Source organism: Apus apus, chromosome 14, assembly GCF_020740795.1.
Source record: "Apus apus isolate bApuApu2 chromosome 14, bApuApu2.pri.cur, whole genome shotgun sequence".
NCBI classification, from domain to species: domain Eukaryota; kingdom Metazoa; phylum Chordata; class Aves; order Apodiformes; family Apodidae; genus Apus; species Apus apus.
In genome coordinates, this window is record NC_067295.1 from 13,496,974 (window position 1) to 13,510,630 (window position 13,657).

The 13,657-nt window shown below is 37.0% G+C and overlaps 1 protein-coding gene across 19 annotated transcripts in view; it reads right to left on the bottom strand.

The window, feature by feature from the left end:
- RBFOX1 (RNA binding fox-1 homolog 1) overlaps window positions 1–13,657 on the bottom strand; it is a 1,074,031-nt gene that overhangs the window by 619,434 nt on the left and 440,940 nt on the right. For 18 of the 19 annotated variants that reach the window (XM_051631846.1, XM_051631815.1, XM_051631814.1 and 15 more), the window contains one exon: window positions 11,519–11,581. The exons of the other annotated variant lie outside the window; for it this stretch is intronic. In XM_051631846.1, coding sequence (XP_051487806.1) covers window positions 11,519–11,581 — 63 coding nt within the window. The remainder of the gene's footprint in view (window positions 1–11,518; window positions 11,582–13,657) is intronic. 19 annotated transcript variants of the gene reach the window in all.

Consider the following 13,657-nt stretch of genomic DNA (forward strand, 5'->3'; position numbering starts at 1 on the left):
GAAGATGTATTTTCAGATACAGGTGATTAGCACAGCAAGGGAAGCAGCTGAGTGAAAATTCTTTTTCAGATAAGTGTTATTTGCAGGGAGTGTAGATAGAAGGAAAAGCAAGGAACTACTCAGCTTGGCTACACTAGACTACAGTGCTCCAACAGTTGGGTTGTGGGTTTGGATTGCTTGGGGTTTTTTTTTAGGTAAGGGTATGTTTAATTTAAAGCAGTTCAGAACAAAGTCAGCTCTGCATGGGAATATTATTACCTTTTCAATGCATTCAGCTGACAATGCAAATTTCCAACAGAACCCCAAACCTTGTCTTTAGAGAAGTGTTTAAATAAGGGCAGAAGGTACCTTGAGATTTCACTACTTCATCCTATTGCTACAAGACACGTTCAAGTTTTATTTCTGCTTTTAAGATCTTCAGCAATGGAGATGTCTCCCTGGCACTAAATGATGCTTACTGTTAGGACATTTGCCTTGCATTTGTTGTCTGGTTTAGGGTATTTTCTTCTTTAAATTTAAAGGTCACCCTTCACACAAGGAAAAGATTAAATTACATAACTATTGTGGAACAGACATTATCTACCCTTTACGACATTTAAGACTTTGAAATGTTATGAGATGACACTGGAAAGGGCAGTTGCTGATATAATGAAGGGTTATGACTATTGGGTAATTTAAATCATTCACTAACCTCTGTAAAATAATATTCTCTCCTTTCTTCTTCTCTGCTTGCTTCTCTACCCAAGAAGTTACTCATTAGGGAAGAAGAGGTATCAAACCTTAAAGAGTGTGTTACACAAATACTGAACATTAACTAGTAACACTGTCACTTTTCCATTGCTAAATCACAGAATCACAGACTGGCTGAGGATAGAAGAGACCTCTAAAGGTCATCTGGTCCCCACCTGCTCAAACTGGGCCAGCTAGAGCAGTTTGCCCAGGATTGCTTTTGAGTAGTTCCATGGTGGCAGACCCCAGAACTTCCCCGGGCAATCAGCTGTCAGTGCTCAGTCACCCTCACAGAGAAAACATGTTTTCTGACCTTCAGAGGGAATCTCCTGCATTTCAGTTTGTGCCCATCATCTCTTATTCTATCACTGGAAACTGCTACAAGGAGCCTGGCTCAGTCTTCTTTTCACAGTCCTTTCAGGTATTCCTATACACACCTTCACCCCTGAGCTTTCACTTCGCCAGGCTAAGCATTCCCAGTTCTTTCAGCCTTTTCTCAAAGGACAAATGGTCCAGTTCCTTATGCATCTTTGTGATCCTTCACTAGACTCTCTCCAATAACTCCCTCTCTCATACTCAATGATTTCCTATTTATAGTATTTGTCTGAATTTACTGTCTTTATCACAAGCAAGATATTTAAAATTGTATTTATTTTAATAATAGAAAACAAAAGAACAGAAAAAGAAATGCCCAAACAGACAAGAAGGAATAAAAGTAAAAACAAAACAAACAAAAAAACCAACAAAAAATAAAAAAACAAACACCAGCCTGTGCTCCTTAACTTCAGGTTAGTACCTACTGCTATAAGTTACAGTCTATTTAATCATTAGAAAAAACTTCTTTACTGTGAGACCGACAGAGCCTTGGAACAGGCTGCCCAGAGAGGTTGTGGAGTCTCCTTCTCTGGAGACATTCAAAACCTGCCTGGACACGTTCCTGTGTGATGTGCTCTGGGTGACCCTGCTCTGGCAGGGGGGTTGGACTGGATGATCTTTTGAGGTCCCTTCCAACCCCTAAAACTCTGTGATTCTGTGATTTAAAAAATACATTGTAATATTCAATAACCTATGTTTGCCATTCTTTTTGATGAAAAAACCCGGATCAACACACAAAACAACTCCATCTTCCTTATTTTTAGAGCTCGGGAAAAAAATGCTGCAGACAGCTTTCTGCACACAACTATGAGAGGATTCCTGTGGCTCTTGTTTTCTCCTGACAAACACATTTAGTTACAATACCATCTATCCTTAACTAGATTGTCAGAAATAGGTTTCAAATCTATCTTCTGCCTTGTTATTATTCTTCTATATTTATGTGAGTATGCTGGTTGCAAAAAGGAAATTTTAAGCAAAGAGTTAATCCGATAACTTGGCATTCAAAGTAGCTGTTATCCAGCCACTAAATTAACTATCAGGTAGTTAGTTTCCTTCTCTTCCCCCCTCCCCACCCCAAACAGCAAGTTATTTTACCTTAGAGGCAGTTATTTCTAGCCTCATGTTGCTCCACTAAAAGACAATGTACCAGCCAAATTGCTGAGAGCTGGCTCCCAGGAAGCTCCAGCCAACCCATCTGTAGATAATTTTAAAAGTCACAGATGCAGCAATAACTACTGGCAAACCTGATACATCAAAGGCTGATATGAAGGCTGAGAGTTCACTTCAGACAGCTGTTCTGGCAAAGCAGGATACTTAAAAGAAGAAAAAAAAAAATCCAATAAACAATATCACCATTATCTACCCAGGGACCAGTGGTTTGCCCTCAAAAGTACTTGTAACTGAGAAATGGCATCTCATGTGTGTTTTTCTCCTATTAAGTGTTTGCATTTCTTAAATTCTACTTCCCACTCTTGCGAGTCATTTCCTTGCAACCCTACCTCACTTATTTGGCTAGTTGCTTGCTAACTGCAGCTTATTTGCACTTAAAACAGTCATTATGTTTCATCATATCTAAATAATTAGGCTAATGACAGCAGGTTTCTTTCTGTTGATTCAATAATGCATCACAGATAATGTCAACATTGCAAAGTCTGCTTATTTAGGAATCATTAGTAAGCCCTTCCACAAAATTGCAAAGTTGGCTAATAAGCTGCAGTCAAATATAATAATGATGATACCTGCTCTTTGTTCCTCAATTCTTATGGTGAATGGATTTTCTCCTCTAGCTTTTCCCCATTATATTAACACCCCAAATTTATTTCAAAAATTCATGAAAAAACAGGCTTCTCATGCATTCAGTTGAACTTAGGAATGCTGATGTTAAAAAATAAAAACAGAACACACTATTGTGGAATTTAACATATCATATGAATTATATTTTTAAGTGATCATGTTATGATATTAATGATTCTCACCAGTGCCAGCCAACTCCATCTCACAATATACTATGGGCAGTGTAAAAGAGAATGGGTTGATATCAGATGGAGATTAAAAAGATACACAAGTCCATCTCTATTCAGATATTAAACTGATACACTTCTTGATCTTTGGCTGTATAAACACTTAAGTTTTGAGATCATTACAAACACACTTTCAATTAATTGAAAGAGTGGTCTGAGTATATAAAATTTCAATGTTTTGCCAGTCTTGGACATATAATTGAAGAAATGAAATTATACTCAGGTTGCAGGAATGCAGAATCTGACTACAAAATACACAGGCTTGCTGTTGGAGACAAGTGAACTGCCAGCAACAACAATGAACTTGTTTGAAAAACATGACCTTTATATCAGGAAAACCTAGGAAAATAACTGTCTTACAATATAATTAAAATGTGCTTATTACAAACTTGTTGTTTCTTTTCTAAAAATAATTTTAAAAAACCCCACCCTGGGAGGTTAGGTACAAAACCTGAGTGAAATTCCATCTCACACTATTGTACCCCAGCATGAAATTAACCTCAAAACCAAGCACTGATATTCTGTCTAAACACATGCATATCTAATAAATTCTGATTGGAACTAGAATACCTGGGCATTGAAAAATGAACCAACAAAACCAAATTAAACACCCCCCACACAAACCCCCCCTCAATAACCAAATAATTAAAAATCCAAGGACACACCTAAATTGAGATGCACGGGGTATAGTCCTGTTGCTCAGACATTACAGTGCAGCCATTTCCAGCAACAGGCCTCAGTCATTGCACTGAGTTTGCACAGCCTCAGGCCTGGCAAGCTGGCTTGGTAGGACCTTGCCTTCAAAGCCTGGAGCTTGGGTTTAACAGCAACTATAACTGTTCTAATAGCCAGGTGGCTGATAAACATTTTGCTTCAAGTCCAATTGTCTTTGTATGTTATGAACATTTAAACAGAGAGCAGCATCAAGAAGCTGTTCTGTGCAGCCAGAGAGATTTCTAACTCAAGTCATGATGCAGTGCAGAGGAACACAGGCCCTGCAGGTTGACATGCAATATGCACTGTAGGGGTTTGGGCACAGGCGAGAAGAAAGGAGGGCACTGGTGAGTTGAAGGTTCTAAACAGCTCATCTACTGTCCATTAAAGAAAACAGAAATAACATAACAAAGAGCTATACCTTAAATTCATAAATACATTTCTAATGCTGTACATCAGAGGTCAGATGAAATGCCTCACTCTCAAGACATAAAGGACTATTTCAGTAATATGGTGCATTTTTAGTCTTTCTGAAAATGAAACTACTCTTTTTATTCATTATCAAAATGTGGCTACTACTTAATACTAGATACTTCAGAAATATTACCAAAAGACACCACCATTTCCTTTTTGTTTTCTATCACACAATGGCTAATACTGATAAACGTCGCTATTTGCAAGTGATTGTTGTGTAATTTAATTTTTCGTGTTTCCTGTTATCTCTAGAGTTACCTGTGATTATTCTGCCTCCTGTAGACACACTTTTCCTTACCATTAGCTGTTGCACTTCTAGCAAGTTGCAGATCAGCTTGTCAGACCAAACAAGCCCTACTGCCTGTAGGATAAGACTAGGAACCACACAACACAAACATTTGGAAACCGTAACTCATACTGAATTTTTCTTCTGGGTTTCAAGGAATCTGAGCGGCAAAGCAATTGATTTGTACTTCAATATCCTAACCTGGCTTATACAAAAGACAGAAACCCAACTTAAATTATTTTGGCTTTGCAACTTTCATTACTTGTAGACTGTGCAGATCTCAAAATCAATAGCACACAACAACTAGGTCTTGATAAAAACATAATTTGTGAAGGATTTCAGAGCAATCTTTTCTCAGTGTAGATGCAATATAGTTTTCTTTTTTTTAACTGGGTCATTTAGCTGTGCAAAATATCTCTCAAGTTAAGAAAAAACCTAAAACCCAAACCTTCAAACAAACAAAACCACCACCACTCTTGGTGCTTCTATTGCACCATTTATTCTCTTTTCCAGATGTGCTCATAAAACTTTGTTGCTGTGAGGCACAGATGAAGGAACCAGAAAATTCACATTGAAGAAGAACAGAAGTGGTTTTATAGGGTATTAGGCCTGGCTGGGATAGAGTTAATTTTCTTCATAGCAGCCCATATGGTGCTATGTTTTGGATCTGTGACTGAACCAGTGCTGATATAACACCAGCCTTATTGCCACTGCCAGGCCATTGCTGAACACTCTTTGCACAGCATCAAGGGTTCTTTTTTAGTATTCCTCTTTTTCCTCATTCTTCCTCCCCATCCAGTGGGCTGAGGGTATGCAAGACATTGAGAGAGGACATTGCCAGGACAGCTGGCTTGAATTGACCAAGGGGTATTCCAGACTATGTGGTGTTCTCAGCAACAAATATCTCATGGAAAGGAGGAATACAGAAGGGATGTTCATTGTTATGGCATTTGTCTTCTCAAGCCATGGGTGATAAAGCCCTGCCTTCCTGGAAATGGCAAAACACCTGCCTGCCAATGGGAAATAGTGAATTAATTCCTTATCTTGCTTTGCTTGTGCACACAGCTTTGCTTCACTTAATAAAACCTCCTCAAGCCATAAGACTTTCCTTCCTTTTATCCTTTCAATTTGCTCCCCCATCCCACTGGGGGCAGGGAGCAAGCTGGTGGGTGGGGGCCAACCTGCCAGCCAGGGCCAACCCACCACACACAGGTGAACAGGCTTCTTGACTTCCTCAGTTTAAAGAAGATACATCCAAGCCTGGAATACAGTACATGGGAGCTGAATATAACTTGAGTGTTGGACTCTGAAACCTGCCTCATCTAACAAGCACTTGGCCAACTGTTTCTTTAGTGTGAAGTTAAAACATGTCAGCATACCATCTGCCACAGAGTGGTACAGGCAGCTGTCCTCCCTCTATACACAGAGAAGAACTCTGTTCTTTGATCAGTCTGCCCAAATTGGCCCTGTATGATTAGTGTGCAATGAATTTGGTAGGTCACTGACAAATCTCTGTAATTAATGCATTAGCAGATGTAAATGTACTTCAATATTGTAAAAGACACAGAGGCTTAACTGCTTGGTAAGAAATCCCAAATTCCTAAATCCCAGTGATCAGTTACTGAACTACCCGACTGCTTGCAATGACTGCACCTTCACTTTGCATAATTAGCATTATCAGCAAAAGTTACAGAAGTCTGTAAGATCCTCAAAGAAAAAGGAAAAAGGATCAAGTGTATATCTTCATTAAAGAATCCTAACACCCTTGACATGAACCAGATCATCATGAGAACTTTTACATTTCAATTAGCTTTGAGCTATGCTGATAGGACTTGGCTAATAATTGCATGATTTTCTTGAGGGAAGTTTTCCATTTTTCATGAGACAGGAAAGAGTATGAAATAGTAATTGTTAAAAGTAAAAATAATTAACAACATAAGGTACTGGGTTAGAGAGAGAACAGGAGGAAAGACAGCCCAGTAACAGAGGTAATGGTTTGGGATTTGAGAAACATGAATTAAAATCCTAGCTCTACTATACTCCTTCTCCAGGCCCAACAAGTGAGGCTGTTCAATTTTCTGGTTTCTCCTGTAATGAAGAGATAATAACACAGACTAATCTCAGAGGAATTTTGAAACTTGATATCTCTTAAATGCCTCAACACTATGGAAATGAACTTTATCAGAAACATCTTAATGCTGTCATCTGGAGAATATCCAGAGTGCACACAGTTGCCAGTAGAAGTATTCTAGGCTAAGTGTTTCCATGTATGTCAAAAAATTAATGCATGAATAAGAAAATATCTGCAATATAATGTTTATGAAGGAAATACCTCAGTAGTGTCAGCAAACAGGCTGCTGCATACAGTAAATTCACATCCTGAGGTTAATCTATATTCAACCCCTATGGCTTTTACACCCCTTACAAAGACAGAGGATTTAGAAAGCTCACTAAAGAATCCATCAGAAAGACTGATGGCATTCTTAGAAGACAGGAGAAAAGAAATTGTAAGGTATTTCTTCATGAGTACATTTGTGTGTAACTAAGAATTATGAAGCTAACTTTACTTCCCGAGTTGTATCTCAAAATAATCTAGGGCGCTATTTCCAAAAAAACCACTTGTGTTAAAAATCTGCCTCTTGTTTTCAAAATGTGCTATTCAATTTCAGTAAGCCTTATGCTCTTGAATCTGCTTTGAGTGTATCTTCAATTCTTCAGATGCTCAAATACATACGTATGTAATTATCTGCAGCAGTGATTAAGCACAATCTAACTTAGGACCATGTCTTCCTTTACTTATGTAGGAAGATCATGACAAGTGAAACAAGCATAACCTGTAAGATCAAAAGTAGACCCTGGAGATTCTGGTTTGTAGCTTATACAAACATAAACCTCTGCCCTTTTATAATTTAAGTAATCAAATTGTAGCAGTGGTTTAACAGTGATTCACATAAACCTGTTACCACATAGCTGCTCTTTTAGTCTAAGACTTGAGAATTTACTGATACAAACTTCAAAATTACTGACATCGAAGAAAAGAAAACATTTTCTTCCCCTACAGGAAACAAAATAAAGTGAACCTTAGAAAATACGGACTTAAAAAAAAGCCAAACCCACAAAACTACAGAAGGTTAGTAGATTTAATTCCCAAAGTTGGAAAGCATTAAAGATCGTAACTAACTAACCTTGTGCCTTACTAATTGAAAAGTAATACTACAAATCAACCGCCCAAACCAGAATGACCTTGCACCAGTACTAGAAAAAAATGCAAACACAGGTCAGGCCAAGCTACCTCAGGTAGGCTTTTCTTGAAAAAAAAAAAAAACAAAGCAAAACAAAAAAACCCACAACAAACAACATTCATGAGAATATTCACCTGCTAATCATGAGGAGTGTGTAAGTGCCTTGCTACTTCTGGTCCTTAATGAATTCCTACAATAACTGTTGAAGGTATTTGCAGAACAATGAATAATATGAGAGTGGAGCAGATACTAACAACTAAGTTCCTCATCCCAGCTCAGATGAAGTAATGGAGCAGAACTTACTGCTTCATTTATGTTATCTAACTACCATTCTTCAACCTTTTTTATTGTAATTCACTGTGCTGCAATTTAAAAAATATTCAACTCCCTAGACTAATACTACCATTCAAACTACATTAGAATACAGAGATGAATAAATAAGAATGCCACCATTAAAATCTTTTTTCCCCTACACATTTATTAGAAAAAGGTTATAATGTTGGTTTATTTCTAAAGACAATTACAGTATTTGATAATAGCTCTCTTCATAATTATTTTATTCCTTCTTCCCAGGTAGAAATCCCTAGATCATACTAAACCCCTCAGATTCCACTGTGGCATGCTATGTTGCTTTGGAAAATAACTTATTTAAAAACGTGTTTAATGAAGGGGGGAAATAGACCCATAATCCCCAATAATGTTTTCAAGGCAATAACAGCCCTCTTTCTGTTACTTATTTCAACATGTTTACAATTTAAAGGAAAACACAGCTCTAAAATTAAAGGCTTTTAAATGCCTTCCAATGGCTTTAGAGGCCTTTACAGCACAGCATCTAGTTTTGGGTCACTGACAGACTGCAGGAGAAGTGAAGATAAGACTGTTCTGGGATCAACAATGTATTTGCATATGTGCATTTACATCCACTGGGGTTTAACATTAGGGTAATCATGGCAGATCTTCCAAAGGATGCCCCCATCACATTAAATTGCAGCAACACCACTATCTCATCCTCTCTCTACTACCTTAAAATTTTGGGGCCAAGGCCATGTGTTAATCATTAAACGATGAGATCACTTAACTACAGTATGTTTATCAAGATACATAAGAGCTATATACAGTCTGAAGAGTAAGAATAATTAATAGAACAGGCAAGCAGACAGAACTTTTCTCTCAAAAAGCAACTGTATAAACTTAGTGCAAACCACAGACAAGTCAACAGCTTGCTTTGACATTTTTTCGGAACTTTTTTCGGAGAACTTAGGTGGAATGCCAAAGAGAAATGGCTTGTTTGCCAAACATTTATAGCTTTAGGCAAGGGAGTTGTGTAGGGGAAGGCTAAACACAATAATCCATCTCTACAAATAAGCTGGATACAGGGAGATGTAACATCACCACTGCTAACTGCCTAGCCTTCTGAACTGGGAACAAATTAAAGATCTTCGCTCTAACTTGTGCAGATCATTGCATCACACATTCTGCTTCTTGTCTTTCGATTTTCAGGGGCACACAAGAGCCAGAGCATGGAAACCACGGCACATCCTGCTGCCTAACACCATACTCTGCACCTTAATGACTTCCAGTTCATTGCAATGGAAAAGGAAAACTCCCTCCAAGCAAGGAGGGAGCACTCTGCTCAGCTAGGTTTTATGTTCGTTTCTGCTACAAAATGCTTGCCACTCTTTGTGCTTGATTTCCCACTGTGTATCCAGAACAATTCCATCTCCTTTGCCTGTCATGTTTATTTCTAGTTGCTGTTTTCTGGAACTGTCTTTTATTGCTTTATTTACTGGTTTGCTCAATACACTGCAGCTTTGGTTGAGTACAATAGACTTAACTGCACAATGGATAAGAGGTCAAATGCCAAAGGCTACAAAATATAATTTTAAAATGCAGGATTTTTCCATATATAAACTCTTAAAATTATATTTACCTTGCCATAGTTATCTATCAAAATGAAATACAAAAACACAGTAAAGCAACCATAGCTACAAACTGAAGCATACTGAACACAAAATATACTGTAATTATTACATGAGATTTTTGACACTTGTGACAAATGTGTTTTATCACATACAATTCCATTGTCTCAACATGTCTGAGTTGGACTGGTATTGCTATTTTAAAACGCTTCTTCTAAATAAGGGAATGGGACAAACCATTTTCTAATCAGTAATGTACTACATGTGTACACCATGTCACGGGTGAATAGGGCACAACGCCCAGCCATATGGTGTACTCAGGAGCCAACTCATCTACATACACTGTTACCAGGCAACATACTGGACTTCAGGCTGAGCTTGGTAAAAAAAATGACCTCTTAGCCCTGCAAGTTGATTGATATTCATTGTGCTGGTTAGGTTATGATCACAAGGGAAAATAATAAAATCAATTATGCACATGGAGATTTGGCAGCATTACATCTTCCCCAATTCCAAATTAGCATTTTATTTTTCTCTTTTGTCATATATCCCAAATCTTTGCTTGAGCTTGTTGAAGGAAGATTAATATCTTTTCCTTCAACTACTTTTATAGATACTGAAGCACTATACTTGTAGTTAAATTTTTAGCTTCCTAAAAACATGCCAGTGATTATCTCAGGCAACACTGTCTCACATGGGTTAGCAACCCCAATCTCATTGTTGCAAGTTTTACCAGAATTTTTCTAACAAAAGCTGTCAATTGCAGCAAATTCTGCTAAGAGCCGTAAGGTTGCTCTGTGATGGAAAATATTGTTCCTGACAAAGAAAAGCTAAAAGCAACAAGCATGCTGAGAATTGATTTAAATCAGTCTTCAAGATGAACAAGCTTTTTTTTTTTAATCCTGTAGCCACAAAGTCTTTTTGAAATAATGACATCTTTTTTCAAAGACATTAAGAGGAAAGCTGTGTTCAGTGTAAGAGAATAAATGTAAAATTTGTAAAATTCTTATTTCTAAAAAGGGCTGTACGACTACTTTTTTTCAATGACACCAAACTTTGTGTGTTGGAGCAGAACTCAACTACTGATGTTAGTATTATCAGAAGTACAGAAAGTTACATCCTGATTAAAAACTGCTTGGTCAATACCGTCTCTAAGTATGTGTTCAAATGAAAAACTTGGCAAGAAAAAATAAATTCTAAGTATGAAAGAGCAACAGTGTGGATGTGAAAGCCTATTCTCAGGAAGGAATGAAGTAAAAAATTCATCAGCACAAATACTTTTCCACATGACCTATAAATTCTGGAACTTAAGCCATTATATTCCCTATTTTGACATGACGGGTCCATTACAAAAGGAAATCAGGATGAATTCTCCATAGCTGTTCTAAGGTCAAAGTGTCTGTGACTCATCTATCCGCAAAGTTATTTCTTTCTGACAGAATCAGCCAAAAGTAAAATAAATATGATACTAACATAACCCTAACATGTAAAAGGGCAATACAAGAAAAAAGAACTTTAACCTACAGAGAGAAACAGGGAAGATTATTTTCTCATCTTGTCACTAGGAAGTTACTGTTTACTGAAGACTAAAAGGTATCAGGTCTTTTACTTACGGTCCAATAGTCTTGCAACCCAGCATCAGCATGGCAAGTTGTTAGGTCCAAATTACTTCTTTATTCATTATGACAGCACAACAGAAATTTCAGTCAAATTCCAAGGAAAATAAAATAAACCAACAAGAAAAATCAGTGCACTTACTGAAAGAAGGCTCTGATCATGGAAACAATAGGCACCACTTGCATGGGGCTTCTGTGTAGTTTCCTAAGAAGAGAAAAAAATATTCTTACTGTAATTGAGAGATTCAAAGGAGACCATATTTTGCCCTGCACCCATGGAATGCTGAAGGCAGGCTTTAAGACTCAATGTTGCAACAGAAGATGGAATTGATAATACATTTGGGCTTTCACCAGAAGGGTTGCATACATTATTGGGCCACAATTGCATTTTGACTGTAGTACAAAGCTGAACAACACAATCTGCTTATTGAGTCACAAACACCAACAAAGAAATATTAATCATTCAGTGACTGGTAATAATTTCCAAGCCATTTATTTAAAACCTAAGCCCTACATTTGGCTTGTGAACTTACATACTAAAATAAACATGCAATTACTATGCTAGAGTTTAAAATTTTCCCCAGTATAGATTTCTGCTTCAACTGGAACACACAGCTGTGATTTACTTTTTGTGTATTTTTCAATTGCAAAATAAAAATGATCATAAAATACATAAACAAAAGGGGACATTAGAATAGGGTAACATACTAGTCCATGTCCCTTTTTCTTACTGATGAGCACCTGGTGACATGTAACATATTGCTGAATTACTCACTGAATTTTAGAAGTCACAATAAGTTCAATGGTGCTTTTTTCTTACAGCCTCCCTACATGCATTTTGCATTTCCATGTGCAAGTGGTAGTACATACTCCCTTATACAAAGACTTGAATGTAGAAACACTGCACGTATTTTGAGTCTTCAAAGCAAATACACACCTTGGTCTAAGTATTACCAAAACATTGTGTAGATAGCTAATACACTTCTAATCTAACTCAACTACAATTCCAAACAACAAGTATATACAATAATTTTTCACTAAATACATTACTCCTTATATATTATTTCATTTTAAGAATTAAATATCAATATATTAAAAATATGTAGTGGCTCTCTCTAATGCAGCTGATGATAACCAACAAGAAGAAAAACCATTACCAGAAAGGTACACGTTCTATAAACATGTCAGGCAATTTTGCAACTATCACACAAGCTGATAAAAAACCCAAACAAGTTCAGAATCTGACAAAGTGACAACCAATCACCAACAGAAAACACACTTGCATTTTGTTCTCCTTAGAGCTGGTACCATCACTAGGAGAGTACATATCAAAGTAAGATCCAACTCCACAACTGAAGCTCCTAGCAGTAATTACAACTGTCTTACCTCCAAAAACCCCCACATTAATCTACTTCTGAGCTGAAGACATATTTCCTTTTATTTTTCAAATCAAATGAACCACACGCATATAAAAAAATTACAGAAACAGCAGCTCACGTGAGGTAGCTGCAAATGCACATAACATTCTGCTTCTTTCTGTGAAACCAAAGACATCTCTGAGCACAACAAAAGTTAAAGGCATTGAAAGCTCCTTAAATATCTCTGAGAAGGAATTTAGAAGTAATAAACTTAGATTTTCCAAAATTATTTCTGATTTAGGACCATCTTGTAATGCCACAGTGAATCTTCTTTACAGCCAAGCAATCTGAATTAAGAACTGAAAACTTAGTCCCTCAGGTTTTCTCCATCAGGGTACTTGTGTTTCACAATTTGAAGTCACTGATTTTTCAAGTGCAGATTCTCAGTTTTCACACTTCATACTAATTAAAATGCTACCTAATTGAGATTACCGCACATTCGTTTTCGTTTTCTGAAAGAATTGTATCTGACCATAACGTCATACGTTACCTATCATTCATTTTAGAAACATTATACTCCTAACTGCTACTACTAGTATTCTTTATTTATCCTGCATTTGTACACTGCAGTGACTGAGGAAACTCAGAATACACATAGTAATGAGATGTACAGAATTCTAAGACTCTATACAACTGCATGAATAACTAAAAATACTGTTGCATGTAATGTACAAAATACCACCGTATTCAACCAGAGCAGAGGCATGAGAAACTGTAAAAATAGTTCCTTCTAAAACAATCAACTGGACTTATATATTTAACCCAAACATAATTATTCATTTTGCCTAACTCTACAGTACTACACAGCTTCTCCTTCATTTCCTCCACATGGAAGTATTGAAGCTTTATCCTCTACTGACTGC